Source organism: Meles meles, chromosome 16 (assembly GCF_922984935.1).
Source record: "Meles meles chromosome 16, mMelMel3.1 paternal haplotype, whole genome shotgun sequence".
In the NCBI taxonomy this organism is placed as follows: domain Eukaryota; kingdom Metazoa; phylum Chordata; class Mammalia; order Carnivora; family Mustelidae; genus Meles; species Meles meles.
In genome coordinates this window covers 56,280,159-56,304,738 of record NC_060081.1, presented here as the reverse complement: position 1 = coordinate 56,304,738, position 24,580 = coordinate 56,280,159, and the positions used below count along the sequence as shown (strand labels likewise).

The following is a 24,580-nucleotide window of genomic DNA, read 5'->3' as shown; positions in this document are numbered from 1 at the left end:
GCTCAGTCCCAGACATGGTGCTTGGAATCTGTGACCTTGTTGCAGTGAAGATGGTGATGAGTTTGAGGTGTGAGGAGTCAGATTCAAGTTCATACGCCAGCTCTGCGACGTCCAGGCCTCTGGCTGTGAGCACAGGGCAAGTCCCTTCCTGCTTCTGATGTCAGAATCCTCCCCGGCAAAATGGGCGTCCTAGCTCCGAATGGGGCGGCTGTGGGGTCAGATGAGATTCTCCCGTACTCTGTCAGGGCTCCGTAAAACTGTCTCTTCTCCAGAGCCAGAGGCACACCGCTGGCCTTCTTCTCTGCACATTTCAGACTTCAGAAAATCTCCAAGAACAATGCAAAGAATTCCCATAGATCCTTCACCCAGTTTTCCCAAATATTAACATTTTATCACTTTTACCTTATCAATTCTTCTCTCTCTATATATGTGTGTATATAAAAAATATAAATATATATGTGTGTATTTATCTGTATGTCAGACAGGAGCCCCTTTAGGCCTAAATACTTCAGTGGGTTTTTTCTAAAAACAAGGGCATTTTCTTATATAACCACAGTACAATGACAAAACTTGGGACATTCACATTGACAAAATTCTATGGTCTAATCTTCAGATCTTGTTAGCTTTTACCAGCTCTTCCAAAAAAGTCCTGTATAGCCCAACAAAACCTCTGGATCACATAGTGCAAGCAGCTGTCAATTTCTTTGATCTCTTTTAACCTGGAGCCTTTCTTCAGTGTTTCATGACATTGATGTCTTAGAGGAGGTCAGGCCAGTTATTTTGTGGAACGTCCCTCAGTTTGAGTTTGTCTGATGTGTCCTCATGACTGAATTCAGCTTATGCATTTTTGGCAGGAATATTCCAGAAGCAATGCTGTGTTTCTCTCAGAGCATCATGTTGAAGGCAGCCATCACCCTTCTAGGGGTTGAACTGAGACCCGACAGTCTAGATAGGTTTTTGGGGAAGCTCACACCTCACTCGTGCAGGACAGTTTCCCACCCAGCACCCTAACAGACCATCGTCAAAGCCCACATCCCACCGCCTAAGTCATACGGATGCACCTATGGTGCCAAGGAGATGAGGCCATTCTAGGGTGGAGGGTTCCTCAAGATACTGCACAGATGAGGCTCCCAAGCTCAGAGAGGGGGAGTGACTTGTCCAAAGCCACACAGCTCCTGAGGCACAGAGCTGGGATGTGGACTTAAATCTTTGAACTTCAGGTCAAGGTTTCTTCCCAGATAAACAGTAGCCACACATGGGTAGGACAGGCCATTGTGAAGGGGAAGGTTTGGGAGCAAGAGCGCTCCTTGGCCCTGGAGGTATGCAAGGTGAGCTAGGGGGGTGGACGATGCTACAGAAGGGATTTGTGCTGTGTATTGGCATTCAGCAGCACTATTTCAGAGCACAAACATTCCCCAGGGAGTCATCGAATGGCTGAGCTAGCGACATCATTTGGCCATTATTAGTAAGGACCAACAGCTTTACACACCTCATCTCATTTCATTCTCAGAGTCATGGTACTATTATCCCCTCCTTTTCTGGAAGGCAGCTGAAGCTCTTAGTGAAGCGTTGTCCAGGTCATACATCCAGTAAATGGTGTTCCTGGGACTCCACACTGGTCGTCTGGCACTTGATTTTATCTCCCTGATTCACCCTTACTTGTGTTTTTTAAAATTTACCAAGTAATATATGTTCATTGGAGAGAACTTGGGAAACAGAAGCACAAATAAGAAAGCAAACATCATCAGTATTTTCACTACACATAAATACCCACAAATAAGATATATGTAAAATGGGATTTGCAAATAAAAAGGAATAAAACTGCACACACTTTTTGGTGTCCTGATTTTATGTCTTTGTTTTGTTTTGTTTTTCACTTACCAATGTATAACGAGCACTTCCATATGTGCTTAGACAGTGTTCCAAAACAAGATTTTCAGCACTAAAATGTCTCCCAAAGCTTCTTTTTTTTTTAAGGATTTTTATTTATTTATTTGACAGACAGAGATCACAAGTAGGCAGAGGCAGGCAGAGAGAGAGGAGGAAGCAGGCTCCCCGCTGAGCAGAGAGCCCGATGCGGGGGCTCGATCCCAGAACCCTGGGATCATGACCTGAGCTGAAGGCAGAGGCTTTAACCCACTGAGCCACCCAGGCGCCCCTCTCCCAAAGCTTCTTTAAAAGTTTCCAATTTTTATTACTTGAGTAGAATGGTTAGAACACATTGTAGGAAAATAAAATATAGATGAGTTTCAAAATATTTACCACTCTTATAATCTCTGTTAGCTTTTTTAAAAAATATTTTATTTTCATTTTATGTTTCTAAGATTTATTTATTTGAGAGAGAGAGAGAGAGGAGAGAGCAAGAGTAGGGGGACGGGTAGAGGGAGAGGGAGAGAGAGACTCTTAATCCTTGAGGTCATGACCTGAGCCAAAACCAAGAATCGAATGCTTTACTGACTGAGCCACCTAGGCATCCCTAAAGATTTTATTTTTAAGTAATTCCTACACCCAATGTGGGGTTTGAACTCATAACCCTGAGATCAAGAGTCATATGCCCCTCTAACTGAGCCAGCCAGGTGCAGTCCTTCCCCACTCCCCACCTGCCTCCCCCTTAGCTTTTGTTACATATATTCTCAGGAGGTGATACCCATATATTTTTTTTTAAGTGTTACAAACCTCTGTGTGTGTGTGTATACTAGTATACATAGTGTAAATACTATTCATGTATATAAATACATAATAATAATGTTATATTCATATGTATCTGTTTTTAAAAAGATTTTGTTTATCCATTTTTAAAAAAGATTTTATTTACATATTTGACAGAGAGAGATCAGAAGTAGGCAGAGAGAGAGGGGGGAGCAGGCTCCCTGCTGAGCAGAGAGCCCGATGCAGGACTCGATCCCAGGACCCTGACATCATGACCTGAGCTGAAGGCAGAGGCTTAACCCACTGAGCCACCCAGGTGCCCCTTGTTTATCCATTTGAGATAGAGAACGTGTGCCTGCACATGAGCTGGGGCGGGGGGGGGGGCGGTGGTGGGCAGAGGGAGACAGAGAAATAGGCTTGGGGAACAGGGAGCCTGACGGGCAAAAAATATGGAACGGCTCACGAATTTGCATGTCATCCTTGCACAGAGGCCATGCCAATCTTCTCTGTATCTGTTCAATTTTAGTATACGTGCTGCCCAAAGGAGCACTATCCACATTTTCATAGAGACTCTTCTATTAGAGATTAGAGGAGCTCTTGTTCCACTGGCAGGTGGGAATCCACAATGGGAAAAGAACAAATGGGTGAGATGACAGGCACTGCAGGGGGTTTGGGGTAAGATTTGGTGGCCCCCTGCTCCCTTCCCCACCCGGGGTTTTCCATGGCAAAGTATTGAGTGGAATATGCTTATTGTGCCAGGGCTACCTCCAAGTCTGAGAGCCAGGCAAAAATCACATGTGGCCCCAGATTCCTTGACAATGGCTCAGGAAGGCACCTTCCTGGAGACTGCCATACAACGTGAACTTTCTTTCCCCAATGGAACAGGTCAAGTTTCTCTGGCGATACACCAAAGGAAGTTATTGATTATGTGTAGGGGATATTTCTTTTCTCTTTTAAAGAAAAATAGAAAAATAGACTTTTTAAAAAGATTTTATTTTTTTAAGTAATCTCTACCCCTACGTGGGGCCCAAACCCACAACTCCAAGATCAGGAGCCGCACGCTGCTTCCCCGACTGAGCCAACTAGGTGCCCCGTGTTATTTATATTTTCAGTGAAGTCCAGTCCAGTCCAGTCCACAATGTTACATTAGTTTCAGGTGTACAACGTAGTGATTTGACCTCTCTATTGTGCTCACCACAATGGTAACCACCACCTGTCACCATGATAGCACGGACTATATACCTTATACAGTACCTTTCATCAATGGCCATTTCTGTGAAAAAGAAGTACCTCTCCACAGCTGAATCACACAATGCAGTGTAAGGCCTTCATTGCTGTGTACTTTTCCTGCATATGGGAATCGAGGCAATTCCCATCTCTCATGCACACAGCCACTGTCTCCAGGAGGCATTCTTCTGGTTTCTTTGGACTACTATTGCTCATATTCGCAATCCATATATTTGACAAAGGACGCATTTCCAAAATATACAAAGAGCTCCTACAAATCAGCAAGAAAGAGACAGTCTAATAATATAGTAGGCAAATATTTTAGAGATTTTACAAAAGTAGGTATACAAATGACGCTAAGCCCATGAAAAGATGTTCAAAATCATGAGGCATCAGGGAAATGCAAATTAAAACCATCATGGGATGCCATCACACACCCACCAGAACGATTAAAATAAAAGAAAAAAATGGACCAAAATGAGTGTTGATGAAGATATGGAGCATCTGGAATGCTAATACCTTGCTGATGGGAATGTAATATGGACAGCCGCTTCGGAAAAACAGTTGAATGTAACTTTTATAAGAGTTACTTATAAATAAATAGAAATATGTGTATACAAAGACTTCTCTATTAATGTTATAGCTTTTTTATTTCTTCTCTCTTTTTTAAAGATTTTATTTATTTATGACAGAGAGAGAGAACGAGAGAGGGAACACAAGCAGGGGGAGTGGGAGAGGGAGAAGCAGGCTTCCCGCTGAGCAGGGAGCCGAATGCGGGGCTCAATCCCAGGACCCTGGGATCATGACCTCAGCTGAAGGCAGATGCTTAACAACTGAGACACCCAGGCACCTATAACAGCTTTATTTCTAATATCCTGTAACTGGAAACAACCCAAATGTCCAGGAAGTGACTGGATAAATTGAATTATATCTATACAGTACAACACTAACAACAATAAACAATAAACAACAGTAGCAATATACTCTGATACACACAACGTGAGTTAATCTCAAAAACATTATGTTAAGCAAAAAAAGCCATATACAAAGATGTACATACTGAATGACTCTATTTATACCACGTTCAGAAAGGCAAAACTAGGTTGATTTAAAAAGTAAGGGGAGTGGGGTGGTGCCTGGGCACTGAGTTGCTTGTGTCCGACTCTTGGCCTTGGCTCAGGTCATGATCTCAGGATCTTGAAATGAGCCCCTGTCAAGCTCTGAGCTCAACATGGAGTCCTCTTGAAGATTATCTCCCTCTGCCCCTTCCCCTATATGCCCAAGCGGTCTCTCTCAAATAAGTAAATAAATAAATAAATAAATAAAGGTAAGAAAAAATTTGGAAAAAACCCCCACCCAAAACCTCGTTTCTCCCTTTATCTTTTCTTTGGAGCACACTTAGTTAAATTTGGGTAAGTTATTCAAGCTTATGATGCAGCTACATTTATTTCACAGACTCACCAGAGAAAGAACTCTGTTCATGGCAGATGGATGATTCTCAACGGGAAGACACTGCCCTCTAGGGGTGGTTTTTGAAATTTGCTGGTGGTTTTTTTGTTTTTTGTTTTTTTCTTTTGTTTTTTCGAAATTAATGGAGTCCTTACTGGAATTTAGTAGGTGGGGGACCTGGGATGCAAGATGGCATGCTATGTGTGTGACTGACCTGGGAAATGACGTATTGACCCATTTCCCCCCCAAAAATTCAAATGTGCTGCTAGACATTTATGTAGGTGAGAAACCCATTTGTAATTCTCTGAGCCTAGAATCTAAGGCTGTTTTGCAAGTTTTTTTTTTGTTTTTTGTTTTTGCATATTGAATTTTCCTGGAATGAAACTACTGCGTAAATCAAGGAATGATTATACTTTGTTTTGGTTAGAACTTTACCCAAGCTGTTTACCGTTTTGGAAAGTCAGGATACAGAGAGCAAACACTTGGAGTCGTACTTGAATTGTGCATATGGGACCATGCATTTGAGTCTGCATTTGTAGCTTTTTACCCATGCTATGTATAGGCTCAAGATCTGACATATTTCATTATGTCTTTAAATGTATTTACATATCAAAATACATATTATTATGAAACAGTCCCTTTTCTCCCTTGTATTATGCTTAGAGCTTATTTTGATATTTTCCCTTGCAATTATATGAGTAGATAGGTTACAATATTTATGAATTTTCTTTTGGGACAGAAAGGGGGCACTGCAAAATATTTATTTACCCATTTTAAATTAATTAATTAATTAATTAACTTGAAAGAGAGCAAGAGTGAGAGAGCATAAGCAGGGAAGGGGGACAGCAGCAGAGGGAGAGAGGGAGAAGCAGGTTCCTTGCTGAGCAGCTCCTTGCCAGGACCCCAGGATCGTCACCTGAGCCAAAGGCAGATGCTTAACTGACGGAGCCTCCCAGGTGCCCCTGCAAAATATTTATTATAAAAAGGAGCATTGGGGGGGGGTGCCTGGGTGGCTCAGTGGATTAAACCCTCTGCCCTGGGCTCAGGTCATGATCCCAGTGTCCTGGGATCGAGTCCCGCATCAGGCTCTCTGCTTCTCCCCCTCTCTGCCTGCCTCTCTGCCTACTTGTGATCTCTGTACATAAATAAATAAAACCTTTAAAAAAAGGGGGGGGCGCCTGGGTGGCTCAGTGGATTAGGCCGCTGCCTTCAGCTCGGGTCATGAACTCAGGGTCATGGGATTGAGCCCCGCATCGGGCTCTCTGCTCCGCAGGGAGCCTGCTTCCTCCTCTCTCTCTGCCTGCTTCTCTGCCTACTTGTGATCTCTCTCTCTGTCAAAAAAAAAAAAAAAAAAGGAGCATTGTGTCTAATAAGACCCTGGGAACATGGAGCTCTCACCAATAGATTAGTGGGAACTCATGAGGGGATAAAGAGAGGGGCCACAGGTAGCCTTCCTCAGAATTCCACCAGGAAGACCCGAGTTTCACTGATGCCTGTTTCTCCCTAAGCATAGGGGCTCGGTGTTTCATAAAGACGTATTCCTCCCTACAAGAGTTTATAGCGAGGATACACTGAAATGTGAATACATGGAACGCAGCATGTACCACCCACATATGCTTTTGCAGCCCTGCTCAGAGCCTTGACAGTCATATGCAGTGACAGTCATATGAAGTGACAGTCTTATGAAGTGACAGTCATATGCAGACCAGGAGACCACTCTCTCCGCCATCCCCCATGCCCCAGACACAGTTGATTGGACAAGAGGTGGGGACCTCCCCAAGCCAAGCTAATCTTATAAGCTGGCCAGCGACCTACCAGGTGGCTTGGTACAAAATGATGAACTACATCAGGAAGATTCTGTTCCAAGAATTTGGGAACAGACTTGGGAAATACAGAGAATAAGCAGTTTATAATTGGAGTGGAAGCTGAAAAGATGCCTTAGTAAAAGTCATTTTGGGGGTGCTTGGGTGGCTCCATCCTTAAGCATCTGCCTTTCACTCAGGTCATGATCTCCAGGTCCCAGGATCGATCCCTGCCTGGGGCTCCCTGCTCAGCGGGGCCTCTGTTTGAGGATTCTCTCTCTCCCTCTCCCTCTGCCCCTTCTCTCTTTTCCCTCCCCCCTTTCCCCTTCCTATCATTAAGAGTCTCTTAGGTTTTTTTCCCTCTCTCTTTTTTTCCCTTCCCCCTTCCCATGTGTTCTCTGTTTTCTTTTTGAATTCCACATATGAGTGGGGTCATATAGTATTTGTCTTTCTCTGAATGACATATTTCATTTAGCGTAATACACTTAATGATAGGGAACAAACTGAGGGTTGATAGTGGGATGTGGGCGGTGAGGGGTAATGAGCTAAATGAGTTGGGCTTTAAAGGGGGCTCTTGTATGGAGCACTGGGTATTATATAGAAGTGATGAAACACTAAATTCTACTCCTGAAACCAATATTGCACTGTATGTTAACTAACTAAAATTTAAATTAAAAAGCAAATATTGCTTTGGCCAATGGGATTTAAGAAAGCACGATAACAGAAGTTTGAAAATGCTGCATATTGGGGCTTACCCTCTTAGACCTAGCTATCCATGTAAGACGCCAAGGTTAACCTCCTTGAAACAGAAAGGTCACATGGACAGAGACGCAGTCATACATATGGGTGACCCCAGATGAGAATACCAGAAGAACCACTCAATTCACACACAGAAATCTGAGAATTCATGAATAGTTGTTATTTTAATACACTAGGTTTTAGAGTGATTTGTCATGTAGCAATAAAAAAGGATATAGTATTTCTCTGTGTATTAGTTTAAATTATTCATCCTTTTAACCTTTCCCTCTAATTAGTTTAACATGTTTATAATAGTTATTTTAAAGTTGTCTGTGAAGTCAAATACCTGTACCATGTTTGGATTTGCTGCTATTGTCTATTTTTAGTCGATTGGTTATTAGTTATGCATCTTATTTTCCTTCCTTTGTGAAGGTCTTTTATTTTTTTTTAAGGTTTTATTTATTTATTTGACAGAGATCACAAGTAGGCAGAGAGGCAGGCAGAGAGAGAGAGAGAGAGAGGAGGAAGCAGGCTCCCTGCCGAGCAGAGAGCCCAATGCAGGGCTCGATCCCAGGACCTGAGACCATGATCCGAGGCGAAGGCTCAGCTTAACCCGCTGAGCCACCCAGGTGCCCCTGTGAAGGTCTTTTAATATCTTTCAACCTTGTGCTAGAAACTGTATTTAAAGGAACTGCAGAGTGTAGAGTAAGTGTTGTTTTCACTCAGGGAGAGTATAGCTTCGGCAAACCAAGAGAGCGAAGCGTTCTCAGTTCTCCTCGGGTTTGCAAACAGGTACAAAGGAACGTTTTGGAATTTCAACGTAATGATTTTTTAAAAGATTTTTAATTATTTATTTGAGAGAGAGAGAGAGAGAGCACAAGCAGAGGGAGTAGCAGAGGGAGAGGGAGAAGCAGGCTCCCCGCTGAGCAAGGAGCTGACCATATGGATGGATCCCAGGACCCCAGGATCACAACCTGAGCCAAGGGCAGAGGCTTAGTGGACTGAGCCACCCAGGAGCCCCTTCAAAGTAATGATTTATTATTAGATGATTATGAGGTTACAGAGATTAATAATGACTAAAGATGCCTAGGAAGAGCACAATAGAATTATCGAGAACAATCTGAGTTAATCTCTGAAAATGAACACCCTGTTACCTTAAAAAATTCTAGGAACATCAGGATACATAAACACACTTTTCATCAACTCATGGAACAATGATATCATCATATGTCATATAGATTCCAGAAGATTCCACTGCACACCTGTGAGACAGTGAGACTGAAAAAGGCAAATACTCTCTTATTATTATTGTTATGAAAATATTTTGACTTCATCTGAAAGGGGATTTCCTGGGGTAGACAAAGAGACGAACACAGAGATCAGCCACACGTGTTTATTGACAGAATTTAGGAATCCACTGTGGTCAGACTCAGGGCAGCTCCATCTGCGTTTTCATGGCTTCAGGCTTCAAAGAACTTAAAATGGCCATAGCTTTTCTCTTGGCTGGAACTTGGGCTTCACACAGCACAGTTTATTATTGGTACAGTAAACATAGACCCTTTCTCTCTTGGAGCATTTCTGGCGGCATCTGCCATGAAGATTCCAGCATTTTTGGGTGCCGCCTGACACAAAAAAGAAAGAAGAATGGAGACATGTCAGCCCTGAGAAGAGGTATGAAAGCAGGTCTTCAGTTTCCCTTGTCTTTGACCACTGGCCTCCTTTTTCTTTCCTTCCCTTTTTAAAAATTGTAGTAAAATACAAAGAACATAAAACTTACTAGTGCAAGCATTTTTTAAAAAGTTTGTTTATTTGTTTATTTATTTATGTAATCTCCATACCCAATGTGGGGCTCAAACCCATGACCTCGAGATCAAGATAGCATGCTCCTCCAACTGAGCCAGTCAGGTACCCATCAAGCATTTCAAAGTGCATGGTTCAGGGGCATTAAGTATATTAACAGTGTTAAGCAACCATCACCACTATCCAGTTCCAGAACTTTCTAATCATCCCAGAGAGAAACCCTGCACGTCTCTCCCCAGCGCTGGGCAATCACGTCTGCCCTCCACTCTGTTGATGTGCCTACTAAGGACATTTTATGCCAGTGGAATTATGTACCACATGGCCTTTTGCGTCTAGCTTCTTTCATTTAGTGTGTGTTCATGGTCATCCATACTGTTTGTTTTTTGGCTTTGTTTTTGGCTAACATTCCATTACTTTCTTCATAATTTTATTTATGTATTTATGTATTTATATTTTTGCCAAGGTCTATCATTAAGAGGTGGCTGTACTTAAGTTTTTTCTCATTAATTGCAGTTAAGTACACATAATATAAAATTTGCCTCTTAGCCTTTTTTAAGCACACAGTTCGACGGTGTTAAATACATTGTGGGAAGCCATCATCACCAGCCACCCGCATAACTCTTTCATCTCATAAGACTGAAATTCTTTTACTCATTAAACAGTAATCCCCATTTTCCCCTTCCCTGGAGCCCCTGGCAACAGCCCATCTATATTTTTTGGGGGGCCTTTCCTGTCCCAGGATCTTGATCAATCAACAGATTGCAAGACTTGCCAACACAGCTCCCGAAAGAAGTGTTCTGACGGTTTTGGGGGTGGGATGGCGCCCATGACCTCAACCTAGAGGCACACGCATCCGGGACAGTATTTCTATTCCAGCCACAGGTTTTGCAGCAGTTAAGGATGAAATCCTCTGCTTGAACCAAATGAGGACCTGTACACCCTTCTCTGTTCTGCAAAGCCCCACGACTGCTCCGCCTCGGGTCTTCAGGGGCTCTGGCAGCTGAACGAAGCCTGGGACCTCCAGTTGTGTCTATTAAACCACTGTCTTTGGACAGCTAAAGCCCTGACTCTTCTCTATTTTCTTCCTTTGTAAGTTAATTATAAGTTTCATTAATTTGTAAATTTTATTATTTCCTTCTTCCTGCTGTAGGTTTTGACCAGGTGTATTTTGTGATCGGGAGTAAGTTTTCTTTGAAACGATCTTTTGACCAATACAGGGGAGAGAGTCTAGGGGGAAATCTGTGCTTCAGTGAAAAAACGCATCATCCGGAGCAGGGGTTCTCAGCTGGGGTGATTTCGCTCCTCAGGGGATGTTTGGAATGAAATGTGTGGAGACATTTTTAGTTGCTGCATCTGGTGAGAGGTGCTATTGGCAATTAGTCAGTAGAGGCCAAGGATTCCACTAGATATCCTACAAAGCACAGGACAGCCACAACAAAGGACTATCTAGTCCAAAGTGCCAAAAGGTCAATAATGGTCAATAGTGTCAATCATGCTTGGTCTAGGCAGACCACAGTCTTTACCGTTATCTGATTTTGATTATGTGGGAATTATTTTACAACTCTATGAACTGTTGATAAACAATAGTAGGGCAAAATAAGTATTTCTCTAGGGGTGACTGTGTGGCTCAGTGGGTTAAGCCTCTGCCTTCAGCTCAGGTCATGATCTCAGGGTCCTGGGATCGAGCCCCGCATCGGGCTCTCTGCTTCACAAGCAAGGAGCCTGCTTCTCTTTCTGCCTGCCTCTCTGCCTACTGATCTCTCTCTGTCAAATAAATAAATAAAATCTTTAAAATAAATAAATTAAATTCAATCAGTCTTTTTTTTTTAAAAATATTTTATTTGTTTATTTGACAGAGATCACAAGCAGGCAGAGAGGCAGGCAGAGAGAGAGGGGGAAACAGGCTCTCCGCTGAGCAGAGCGCCCGATGCGGGGCTCGATCCCAGGATCCTGAGATCATGACATGAGCTGAAGGCAGAGGCTTTAACCCACTGAGCCACCCAGGCACCCCTAAATTCCATCAGTCTTACATAACATCCAGTGCTCATTACATCACACGTCCACCTTAATGTCCATCACCCAGTTATCCCATCCCCCCAACTCCCTCCCCTCATTTCCCCACATCTTGACTGACTCTTGGTATCACCCATCAGTCTTTTTTTTTTTTTAAGGTTTTATTTATTTATTTGAGAAAAGAGAGACAGCAAGAGTAGGGAAGGGGCAGAGGGAGAGAAGCAGACTCCTGCTGAGCAGAGAGCCCAATGTAGGGCTCGATCTCAGGACCCTGAGATCATGACCTGAGCCAAAGGCAGAGGCTTAACCCACTGAGCCACCCAGGTGCCCCGGAAAACCAGTTCCTATTTATGCTTTGATCCCGTTATAAAATCTGCCTTGTTCTCTCATTATGAGTCATATAAAATCTTTAACACAAGCTCATATGTACATAGAAGTATACACACATATGTATGAGCCAGGAATTTTTTTTTACAAGGTTTTATTTATTTTATTATTTGAGAGAGAAAGAGAGACAGAAATAACGACAAAGAACATGAGTGGGGAGGAGAGTGAGAAGCAGGGAGCCCAACCTGGGGCTTGATCCCAGGATCCCGGGATTATGACCTGAGCCGAAGGCAGAAGCTTAACTGACAGAGCCACCCAGGTGCCCCTAGTTGGTTTTTTTAAAAAATTATCTTTTAAAACTTCTTTTGAACCCTGAGAAGACTACCATCACAAGAACCAGTTTCTGAAAAAAATATACTGAGAGAAATCTGACGTGTGATGCAGACACTAAGATAGCTAATGGGTGTTTATTTCCGGACTGTCTGAAATGGAGCTTGGTGGAAAATTTGACCCATCATGGTAAAGAAAACCCATAAACTCTTCTTCTTCTTCTTCTTCTTTTTAAGATTTTGTTTTTAAGTAATCTCTATACCTAACATGGGACTTGAACTCAACCCCATCAAGAATCACATGCTCCGGGGCGCCTGGGTGGCTCAGTGGGTTAAAGCCTCTGTCTTTGGCTCAGGTCATGATCCCAGGGTCCTGGGATCGAGTTCCGCATTGGGCTATCTGCTCAGCAGGGAGTCGGCTTCTTTCTCTCTCTCTCTGCCTGCTTCTCTGCCTACTTGTGATCTCTGTCAAATAAATAAATAAATAAATCTTAAAAAAAAAAAAAAAAGAATCACGTGCTCCACTGACTGAACCAGCTGCTGCCCGGGAAACTTATCATCTGTTCTAAGACGACGCTGGTGGAGAAGTTTGATCTGATCAGTGAGGGCAGCTCCAGTATATGTCCCACCCTCCAGCTTAATAACCCTCGGAAAAACAGCAAAAGTGGGACAGGAAAAGGAACCACTGTCTCAGGGACTCTGCACGGCTGCCTAAATCTCAAGGATTCGAATATGTACTCACTTCTGTCTGTCTTTTCTGTGGAGGACCAGAGGCTTTTCCTTGCCAGAAAGCAACAGTGTTTCCTGCGACTAAAAACAATTGTAGTTTGTCTTCCTGTTTGGGAAAGCCGACCTGCCTTTCTAGTGACCGAGGTGCTCTTTTTCCTGGGACATTAATTAAGGAAGGGCAGTTTTGCCAAAAAATCATGCCGTCCTTATCATTCTCAACCCTCAGAAAAAAATAGAAAGAACTTGCCGTATGTTAAAATTAAAACTTGCTAAACTAACAGAAGGCCCTGAAGAGCCTAAGTGACTCATAATTTATTCATGGGTCCAATGTTTACTGTTTTTCTCCCCCCAGCAAATTGTAGAAGGCCACGATATCTTGCCCAGCATCTTTTCCTTTCCTTGCTGTAGAGTTGGATTAAGTTGGAACAATTTATTGCCTTTTCATATCAGGAATCAAACTCGCTCTTGAACTCAGTGGTTGGGAATGAGTATATTCTTCCACAAAACACCTGTTCTCACATGGTGATGAAAAGAATTGCACAAAGAAGCTGAAAGACTTGGAATCAAGCTAGATGGGCTTACTAGCCCTGGGGTAGGTTGTCTGCGATGGCAATTTCTAGGGAAACAGTCTGGAGGGCACTGGAGAAGTTCAGGGCAGCACCTGAGTTTTCCACGTGCTCCTTCGTGAAGTCATCAGAGTCGCTGACAATGTCACTAAAAAAAAAAAAAGACTACCATAGTCTTTTGACAATTCTAGGAGTTCCAGAAAGCCACTGTCCATCATCAGCTGGGATTAGACATCATCTTGCCACAGGAGGGAGATACATGTGGAATTGCTGGTAATGTCTGCTACACTCATATTTCCCAGAAAGCTTTCTTTCTTTCTTTTTTTTTTTTTTTTTAAGATTTATTAATTTATTTGACTGAGAGATCACAAGTAGGCAGAGAGGCAGGCAGAGAGAGAGGGGGCAGCAGGCTCCCCGCAGAGCAGAGAGCCCGATGCGGAGCTCGATCTCAGTATCCTGGGATCATGACCTGAGCCGAAGGCAGAGGCTTTAACCCACTGAGCCACCCAGGTGGCCCCCCTGAAAGCGTTCTGATGTGTGCGTGTGCGTGTGAAGACATCAGCATAAGCAACCAAAGCATTTGTTGAGTGAACCATATAGTCTGACTTCTAAGACTCATGAGTTTGTTTCTGGTGGCTTTTCCTGGATATTCCCAACAGGACTCTGGTCCTGGGTGCACACGTTTGTTAGTGATGCTTTTTCTCCTGATAGGAATACCACTCACTGGGGCACCTGGGTGGCTCAGTGGGTTAAGCCTCTGCCTTAGGTTTCAAGTCATGATCCCAGGGTCCTGGGATCGAGCCCTGCATCGGGCTCTCTGCTCGGAGGGGAACCTGCTTCCCCCCCTCTCTCTGCCTGCTTCACTGCCTACTTGTGATCTCTCTCCATCAAATAAATAAATAAATAAATAAAATCTTTTTTAAAAAGGAATATCACTCATTAAGTGTGCCCTATCATGTGTAATCAAGATCACTTTGAGTAGGAAGTATTAATACAAATTCATGAGATATACGTATCCAATGTGTTGATTTTCCCACCCAGTTCTGTCTACTGAAAAGACGTGGAACGTCTTTTGAATTGAATATCTCTAGCATCTAGATCACGGTTCTGAAATACCACTCCCCTACTTAGAAAAACAACAACAACAACCAAAAACCCCAGAGCTTCTTGAAGAAATGAGGATTTCAAGATTTGGGGCAGGAATTGTGCCTAGAATGTCTTGTCACCCCACATAACCAGCTACGAACCAGTGAAACTGCTTTTGTCACTTAACGAAAGGACAAAGTCTCAAGTCACATCTTTCAGAAATTTTGTATTTGAAATCATATGGGCAGGACTGGAACATTACATTCTTTCCTGAGCAGCCACTCTCTCAAAACAGAAAAGGATCCTTGATTTCAGAGCCAAGGGCAGACTGTCAGAGAAGGGGATTTGGGATACAAAATTCCACATCTCTCTTCATTTTGTACTTTCCATGGAAATGAAACCCTGAATCCGTTTCTCAGTCTCGGCCTGGTGTTACTCCCTTTTCACATGAAGTCTATTAAACACTATTTCACAGAGAAAGACATATGCCATATGATTTCACTCATATGTGGAATTTAGGAAACAAAGCAGATGAACATAAGGGAAAGAAAAAAAAAAAGAGAGAGGGGAGCAAATCATAAGAGACTTTTAACTATGGAGAACAAACATGGTTTTCTGGACGGGCTTTGGGGGGGGATGGGCTAACTGGGTGATGAGCATTAAGGAGGGCTCTTGTGGTGAGCCCTGGGTGTTGTATGTAAGTGATGAATCACTAAATTTTACTCCTGAAGCCAATATTACACTGTAAGTTAACTACAGTTTAAATAAAAACTTGAAACAAAACAAAACACATAATTTCATTTACATTTTACTCAAGCTCCATCCCTCTCCTGAACCCTATAGAAACCTTATTTGTTCTGTCTTTCGTCTCACAGTTCCTTTATTGTGCATTTTCCTTTGCTGTGTCAAGTTAATATGTCTAACTCCATTGGACAGCAAATGTGTTTCTTGCGGTGTCTCTAAGCTGGGCTTTATCACAAGGAAACTCTCACAAACCAGCAGGGATACATGTAATAAGGCTACCACAAGTCAAAGATGGGACAATTTGACTTTCTGCAGCAATAAAGATTGCAATGAATAAAAATTCATCAAAGATATTAAAAACTATTTTGTCACACTTGGGGGAAACTCCTGCCAGCTTAGCAGGAAGGGCGGATAGTGAGGCCAGGGGTAGGGGTGGGGGATGGGCAAGTCTAAACATGGTCTGAACCCGGTTGGTCTTCCCATTGCCCTCTCATCTGGTAGTCAAGGTCCCTCAAGACCTGGACCTTGAATGCTTCCTCATTTGCTTCCTCAGTTCCCCCTCACCATGCCCCTAACCCCAATGGTGTGCCAGTTTCTGAAGACCCCATGCTCTCTTCCACAGCTGGATCTTTCTTTGCATAAGCTGATTTCTGTCTGGGCCATCCTTCCTGCTTCCTTCTCTACTCCTTCCCCTTCTAATCTCAGCATACTTTTCAGGACTCAGGGTATCCCATCAGGAGGACTCTCCTGGCCCTCACACTGGGCTGGTCCCTCCCATGTGCATCTCAGATCCCTAGACCCCCTCTGTCAGAGCTCATGCCACCCTGGGTCGTAAATGCCCTTCGTTTTCTCCCCCAGGGCCGTTGTCATTTATCTCTGTGGCCCTAGGCTCCGACACAGGGTCCGGCACAGAGTCTGGCACAGAGGCAGCAACAGAGTACGTGAGTTTTTCTCTCTGTTTGAGGTGGTTGTGATCTTTACAAAGCCGAGAACATTCTGGGGACTATTGGTAAAATGTCCACGGTTGCCCTCTTCTTCCTGCTTCTCCCGCGCACCCCTTCCGTTCTTTCTCACGCTCAAGGCCACCTGCACCTGCTTCCTGAGAGAGCACAGATGGATGGCACGGCTGGGCCAGAAGCTTTAGGTGTCGTGGTTGGCACCTAAGCTCTGGCACCTGCTGTGGGCGAGGGCGCCTCCTCTCCGTGCTTCCAAAAGGGGAGCTCCCGAGGCTGGGCAGCCCATCCTCCCAGGCCTGGGGATTCCGCGACCAGGTCTCAGTCTGCACACCCTGCCCAGAGGGGTCCAGGTTACCTGGCGTGAGCTGGGACAAGAGCAGCAGAGCCGCCAGAGTCAGCAACAGGAGCTTCATGGCTGAAGTGGCCCAAGGTGAGGCTGCAAGTCCGAGGGGATGGCGAAACGGATGGGGCAGGGCTCGGGCCTCTCTGGCTAGAGGTCCCTTTGTTCAGCGGGACCGCTGTCACCCGCACGTGCCCTCAGCCGCCCACGGCTTCGGCCCCCGCAATCCCGGAGCCCAGGGTCTGCAGCCACACACTCCGAGCTGGCACGCCTCCTGCGGTCATTTGGTCAGTGGGGGTGGGGTGGACTGGGGCGGGGGGGGGGGGGCAGGCAACCGGGTCCAAGGTCCTTCCACCATCTCTAAACCGCCTGCACCGAAGGACCGCCAGGGGGCGCCACGCACGCGGAACGCAGAGGGGCTGGAGAGACCTTGCCCAGACGGTGACGGCACCTGCAGGTGAGCCCACCGGGCGTCCCAGGCAGAGGAAGTCGGCCCTGAGGCTTACGTTGGGGTTGAGAGTGAGAAACATGATGTGACCGGAGGGAAACCGGGAGAACGGTGGTGAGCGATGAAGCTCCCAGCACCAGCCTGGCCGTGCCCTCCGCCATCGGAGGGCCAACAGCGCCGTGTGCCCTTTACCCCTGGGGGCAAGTCTTCTGGACCCGGGGCCGAGGCCCTCCCCAGAGATCCAGGAATCAGCTGTTGGGGTCCCTCCTCCGAACTCCCAGGTCCGGAAAGTCCCTTTGTCTCCCTTTCTTTCTGTAGTCACTATTCTGTTTTCAGGGTTCTCTTGTTCTTTCAGTCTTCCAGCAACGTGTGACCAATTCCTTGAGTTAAACATCCTGTTGCCTTCCATTTCCTGACTAGATGCTACCTTCACTGGCGTCAAGGGTACAAAAGCATATATAGGGTTTACAAGACAAAATGACTCAAAACTATTTCCGTAGGGGCAACAGAATGAGGAGGTTAAAGACTGAAAAATAGAAATGAGGTCAGGAGGTATAAACAACTATTTTTAAAAAAGATTATTTATTTTAGAGAGAGAGTGAGCTTGCGAATGTGGAGGGGAGGGCCTGAGGGAGAGAGAGAGACAGTCCCAAGCAGACTCCCGGCTGAGTGCAGAGTCCAGTGTGCGACTGGATGACACGGGACATGATCCCAGAACCCCCAGATCACTACCAGAGGTCGCCACCTGAGCAGAAACCAAGAGTTGGTGGCCCAGCCAACTGTGCCACCCAGAGCCCTCCAAACAACTCCTTCTGAAACCTTGATGATGAAGAGGAGTCAGTGGGGAGAAAGGGACACCGTGCCTAAAGGCTAGAAACCTGCCACTATCGTGTTCACTTCCGTTAAAGAGGCTTATCTCTTTAAACAATGTGTTCCTTGAGGTTCGATCTGGGAAGGAGCAGAACCATTTTCAGTATTAGGGGCCAAGGAATTTATTATAAGAATTAAACTTTATTCAGAGTTTATTTATTTATTTGATGGACAGAGATTATAAGTAGGCAGAGAGGCGGGCAGAGAGAGAGAGAGAGAGAGAGAAGCAGGCTCCCTGCCGAGCAGAGACCCTGATGTGGGGCTCGATCCCAGAACCCTGAGATCATGACCAGAGGGGAAGGCAGAGGCTTAACCCACTGAGCCACTCAGATGCCCCAGAATTAAACTCTATTCAATTGCAGAAGGAGCTGGGAAAGTAAAGATCTGTTCAGGATGGTAGTGGGGTTGCCAAGGGAGCTGGTGTAGATGTCTGAAAGACAATGGACAAAAATACGAATAGACAATTCCCAAAAAAGAATTAAAAGACTCGTGAACATGTGAAAAGATGTTCAATATTACTCATAATAGGAATTTTAAAAAGCTGTCTGTTGTGGATTGAATTGCACGCGCCCCCCCCCCCAGCCCCTAAAAGAGAGATGTTCAAATCCCAACCCTAAGCATCTGTGAATGTGATTTATCAGGAAATAGGGTCTTTGCAGATGTAATCCAGTTAAAGTGAAGTTGTACTGGATCGGACTGGGCTGGGAAAGGAGGGAAATTTGGACAGAGACCCTCAGGGAGAAGCCGTGCGACAATGGAAGCAGAGACTGGGGTGACACAGCTGTAGGCCAAGGGACAGTAGGCAACTGCCAGAAGCTAGGAGAGAAGTGTAGAACAGATTTTCCCCGGAGCCCCCAAGGAGGAAGCGATCCTGCCAACACTGGTTTTGAACTTCTAGTCTCCAGAAGTGTGAGAGAAGAAAATTTTGCTCTCTCTTTCTCTCAAATAAATAAAGAAATAAATAATCTTTAAAAGGAAAAAAGGGGGGGGCACCTTTCAAAAAAAAAGAGGGTGGCTCAGTCAGTTAAGTGTCTGCCTTTGGCTCAGGTCATGATCCCAGGGTCCTGGGATTGAGCCCCAAGATGGGCTCCCAGCTCAGTGGGGAGTCTGCTTTTCCTTCTCTTTCTGCCCCTTCCCTGCTCATGCGCTCTCTCTTTCAAATATATAAATCAAACATCTTAGAAAAAAAATTTCTGTTATTTTAAGTCTCCCAGGTTGTGGTCCTTTGCAGTGGCAGTTCTGGGAAACGGATACATCATCATGTCAAGTTTATTATTACTAAGACACTAATGTATCTTTAGGTGTTTATGACAATGAACAAGGAACATTGTTGTTTCTGCTCAAATGGAAACATCTCTGCCCTTGTTCCTTTTTTTCTAAAGAAAAAAAAATGTCCTACAGGTCATTTAGGTATGCAAACTTTTTCTTTTTCTTTTTTTCGGAAGAAGTTTATTTAAACAACAGGACGCTTGAGTTGAAGGGAAAATGATCTAGGATTCATTTCTTTCTTTTTTTTTTAAGATTTTTATTTATTTATTTGACAGAGAAACAGCAAGAGAGGGAACACAAGCAGGGGGAGCTGCAGAGAGAGAGGGAGAAGCAGGCTTTCCGCTGAACAGGGAGCTGGATACGGGGCTCCATCCCAGGACCCTGGGATCATGACCCGAGCTGAAGGCAGACGCTTAATGACTAAGCCACCCAGGAGCCCCTAGGATTCATTTCATTTAGAGTAATTCATCCGTGCTTAAAGACATTGCCTTACATGTAACAGCTATGTACAAAAAAGTTATAACATTGTCCTTGGTTTTATAATGATAAATGAAAACCATTAAAATTCTCCAATTGAACAAGGTATGCAAGGATTTTTATGTTGCTCTTTTTTTTTTGTCGTTAAACAGTGAGAGAAAAATAACTTACCAGAATAAAAAGATAAGAGCTGAATGAACATGCCATGAATAGAGAGAGGGGGTATTTTCACAGATGCAAAATACAGACCCCGTCCTATGGGGTATTTTCTCCATTTGATGTCAATTAAAACATAGCCTTGGCCATTTAGTTAAAAAAATGCAATATACTTGTGCGCGTACACAGTTACCTCATGTGCAATAAAGGAATGGGGAAGGGGACAATGAAAGAATTGAGAAAATGATACTGTAGTAGTCAGGATGTGGTGGAACCAAACTGCAGTTTTCTCATGGAGAATGTCTTCCTGGTCTAGAAGAACAGAGTTGAGTTTTAGAGTAAATAACAGGTTCCCTTCTTAGTAGACACCTGTCTGCTGCTGGAATACATCAGTTCTATCTTCATCCTCCATTTCCAGCTGTGCAGGTGGGTCTGCTTCATTGATTGGCTGCCCATCAAACCGGAACCTGATCTGTGGCATAGACAAACCCTGTCGTTGACAATGGGTTTTCACGAGTTTACTGAGTGTGTAGCCTCTTAATTTTTTTTTTTTTTTACCATAACCTGTACAGCTGTTTTCTCTACCACACAGAATTTATTTGCAATTATGCTGGACAAAAAAAAAAAAATAGTTTGTAGCCTGCCAATTTTATACACATTCATTTATACACAAGTTTGTAGAATTTGATGTAGCCTCTTAATCTTAAACTGCACAGTGAACCATCCTGCCTCGCCACTGTCAGGTTAGTAGGACCATTGTTCTCAATCTTGACTCCTTTCTTGGGCTTTTCATTGGTCATGGTGAGTGCCAGAGTCTCAGGTGTCACTTGACCAAAGAGGTGTCCCAGGTCCTCCTGGACCGAGCACAGAGCAGCACCAGGAGCGGCAGCAGGGGGGTGGGGGGGGGGGGCGTGGGGAGGGTCAGTGCATGCGCGTCGTCGGAGGCGTGCAAACTTTTAGTGTACTCACTTGCCTTCTTTGGGATGCTGAATTGACCCCTGAAGACATAAAAAAGAAAAAAAAAAAAGAAAAAGGATCACATGTTCTAGCCCATCTGACCCCATCTCCAACTCCAGCCAAGGACGTTGTTGAAAAAGAGGACATTTCTGCTGTATATTTCAAGTCTTGAATAAATATGGAAATAAGAGGTGCTAAGGGTTACTGTTGGGAAATGTTCCAAGTGGGACCCCGGCACGCTTTGGGCTGCACAGAAGCCTCTAAGGCTGAATGCCACTGTGATCTGGACAGCTTCAAGATTCCAGGAAGCCGACTGTGAGAAGAGATCGTGGGCGGCTGTTGGTCGTGGTAATGAGGGGCTGTTTATAGCTTTTCCAGAAAGATACCCAGGCTGGGGTGCCTTCCTTAAAACATTTGCCTGGGTCTCCAACACCACCTTGTCGGGGGTGCCGGTGTTGTCAGAGGCAGTGTCTGCCGGCGACCACAGGTGTGCTGGGGGGGAACCTGGTAGCCCATGAGGCACCTTAAGGTGATGAAGAAACCACAAGTGTCATGGGCAGGCAGCCTGGTCTTTACACAAACACGGGAGCGCCAGCCTCCCAGGACTCCTCAAAATACGGCCACTCTTCCCGTTCAGGGTACCGTAGATGACCCGTACTGTTTGTTCCAGACATTGCATTCCAGGCAAAAGTGAAAAGACAGGACCTCTGTTGGCAAAAACATGACGTTCCGCAGCATTCCATTCGCCCTGATTTTCGGCATCCAGAGAACAACGGTGTATGAGGACTGGCTTGGTCCCTACAGCCCGGCTCTTCCAATCTGCTCATCGGTGAGACTGAAGCCCAGAGAAGGAACCAGTGTCCTTCCCCGGGTCCCACTGCCAGTGAGCCAGCACCAAGAGCTGAATATTTTCACTTGTCTCTCCTCCTCAATGCCCAAATCCTCCCTGACACAGAGCGGGGCATTGGTGGGGCCTCTTCTCTTAGAGAGGAAAAATATTTGATAGACATATTCTTCCCAAGGTCTGAATGAATGTCTTTCCTTCTCTGCTCTTTTGCTCCCAAACTGGAAAACTACGTCCGAAAAAAGGAGCTAACTTCACGTACATTCCAGCCGTGGTAATGGTGGAATTCTAGATCGGATCATGCAGGACTCTGGGGCCATAGTAAATAAAAAGACCGTGCATGAATGGAGTCTTGGAGGGTTTCAAGTGGAGTTATAAAAAGGGCTGACATATTAAAACAATCTTTCTGGCTGTGGTGGGATTTCTCCTTGCTAGTCTCTAGAAGGTGAAAGTGGACAGAGGGGGGCGTGTCAGCTCAGGGGTGTTGGTCCCACTGTGGGTGTGGGGAGTTGGGGTGATGACTGAGAGCTCTGAGGGACACAGGCTGTTCCAGGGCTGAGCACAACCTGGGAAACTGAGGCGGGTGTAAATGGCGTGTGTTCCAGTTGATTAGAGGGAGCTGAGAGTCCAGACCTCTCCTCCTTGGCTTGTCACTTCGTCCGACCAGAAACTAGACTCTGAGCCTGAAGTGACGAAGCCCTTTTTGCCAACCTTGTCTGTCCTGGTGCTCGTGTCCCAGGTCATTTCAGGTAACCCAGAGCTCTTCAGGGGAGGGATAGGGTAGAGAGTGGATCTCAGCCAGGGCACTCTGACGCCTGGGAGGAAGGGCTGGCGGGGTGGCAACGTGAAACACCACTCATCTGGGAAAGAGAGAAGAGCCCCCAAATCCTGGGAGAGACCCTGCCCTACCATTTGCTAGCTCTGTGACATCCTCAGCAAATGATTTGGCTCCTCTGAGTTTCAATGTCTCATTCTTCGGTTTAGAATAATAAATCAGGTTGAGGGTTCAACATGGAACAGGCTGAAATTTGATGCAACAAATGTAGCCTCTTTATTTTCTAAGCCCCAATAAGAGGAGAGCTGGCACCCAGCCTTAGGTGCCAAGGGAAACTCTCAGGTTTTTCTATCAGCCCCCACTCCCCCAAGACCTCCTCTCTTTGGTCAGCTCCAGGGGCCAGGGGAGGAGATCTGGTGCGTGAGGAGCGTGGGGGAGGACAGGGAAAGCAGGAAAGAAGGGAGGCAATAGCGACCTTTTCTCACACTAGTCCCTGAAATCACTTGGCTTTCGCACCATTCATAGCTGCCTTAGGGAAGACGGGATCTCACAACCACCATTGCCTGTCTGTGCCAGTCCCTGTACCATAGCCTTGGAAAGGTTTTAAGTAGCGAAGAGTCCTTGTCAAACTCGCCCAGCCCAAGGTGGTAGCACCATGTCCTCTTTCCAATCTGACAGAAACTTCTACTCCTACCACCCTCGGCATCGCTCCAATCTTTCCACAGGGTCAGGGTCTGAATGGATGGCTCGTGTCTGTTCATGTTAGACACATGCATGAAGCACCACTTGCGTGGGGAAGAGGGAAGCACCTCCAAATCCTGAGTTAGACCTTGTTCCACCATTTGTTAATTCTGTTCTAATTTACTCATTTCTTTTTTAGAGAGGGAGAAAGGGTGGGGGAGGGGCAGAGGATGAGAGAGAGAGAGAGAATCTTTTTTTTTTTTTTAGAAATCATGATAGTATTTATTTTTTTTTAATTTTTTATTTTTCACAGCACTCACCATAGCACATACCCTCCCCAATGTCCATAACCCCACTCCCCCTCTCCCAACCCCCTCCCCCCAGCAATCCCCCCAGCAACCCTCAGTTTGTTTTGAGATTAAGAGTCACTTATGGTTTGTCTCCCTCCCAATCCCATCTCGTTTCATTTATTCTTCTCCTATCCCCCTAACCCCCCATGTTGCATCTCCACGTCCTCATATCAGGGAGATAATATGATAGTTGTTTTAGAGAGAGAGAATCTTAAACAGACTCCACGCCCAGCACAGAGCCGGACACAGGGCTCAGTCTCACGACCCTGAGATCGTGACCTGAGGTGAAATCAAGTGTCTGATGCTTAACTGACTGCGCCACCCAGGTGTCCCCATTTTACTCATTTCCTAATTTGAAATCCTATATTAGGTTGAGGGGTCAAGACTGAAATTCTGTTGTGCAACAAATGTAGCTTCTCTATTTTCTAGAACTCATCTGAATTTTCCAGGAACTTCCCTCCCACTGACAGGACGGTTGGACATTGACATGGCACTGGGTGGGTGGGTGGGGGCCGTACATAAACTGAGAAGATAATTATATCCATCTTTTCCAGTTTAAAGCAGCTCTTAGATGAATTTATTCTGCTTTGGGTAAATGTTTAGTCTTCCAGGGTCTCTCCTTTTAACCTGTTCCCCTTCTCCTTCCCATGACTGCAGCTGAATTTAGGGGGTAGTGACTATGCCTTTCTTTGGTTAAATAATTTATTTGTTCAGCAAATACTGGGGCAGGTCCTGGAGACAGAGCAGTGAACCATCTAACTAACCAGGCAACCCACCAACCAACCAACCAACTGCCAACCAACCAACTTACCCACCTACTAACCAATGAACCAACCACCAACCAACTAGGCAAAATCTCTGTTCTCTTGGTTCTTTGGGGAAGGCGATGAGCAGAGTTAAGTAGGAAAGAGGTAGCAAATGTCAAGGGAGGCAGATTTGCAATTCAAAAAGGGATATTACTGGAATGTCTCACTGAAAAGAGAACATTTTTTTTTAAA

General features: G+C 45.0%; 1 protein-coding gene, 1 non-coding gene and 1 pseudogene across 2 annotated transcripts; all 3 read right to left on the bottom strand.

Annotated features, from left to right (window-relative positions):
* Positions 1 to 3,092: 3,092 nt before the first annotated feature.
* On the bottom strand, positions 3,093 to 3,199 carry LOC123927323. The gene has a single exon (XR_006815409.1). It is a non-coding gene; the product is annotated as a U6 spliceosomal RNA (small nuclear RNA).
* Positions 3,200 to 9,280: 6,081 nt separating this feature from the next.
* On the bottom strand, positions 9,281 to 16,981 carry DEFB123 (defensin beta 123). Its single transcript, XM_045981605.1, has 2 exons — positions 16,771 to 16,981; positions 9,281 to 9,487 (listed from the first exon to the last, which is right to left on the bottom strand). Exons 1-2 carry the CDS (start codon positions 16,826 to 16,828, stop codon positions 9,342 to 9,344), a joined length of 204 nt encoding a protein of 67 aa, XP_045837561.1. The 5' UTR covers positions 16,829 to 16,981; the 3' UTR covers positions 9,281 to 9,341.
* A 3,352-nt stretch (positions 16,982 to 20,333) lies between these two features.
* On the bottom strand, positions 20,334 to 20,775 carry LOC123926981 (annotated as a pseudogene).
* Between the last annotated feature and the right edge of the window lie 3,805 nt (positions 20,776 to 24,580).

Coding starts and splice junctions, on each gene's coding strand:
- DEFB123 (XM_045981605.1), bottom strand. CDS start 16,828: ATGAAGCTCCTGTTGCTGACTCTGGCGGCTCTGCTGCTCTTGTCCCAG. Junction 9,488..16,770: donor CTTGTCCCAGCTCACGCCAG/GTAACCTGGACC, acceptor TTTTTGTGTCAG/GCGGCACCCAAAAATGCTGG.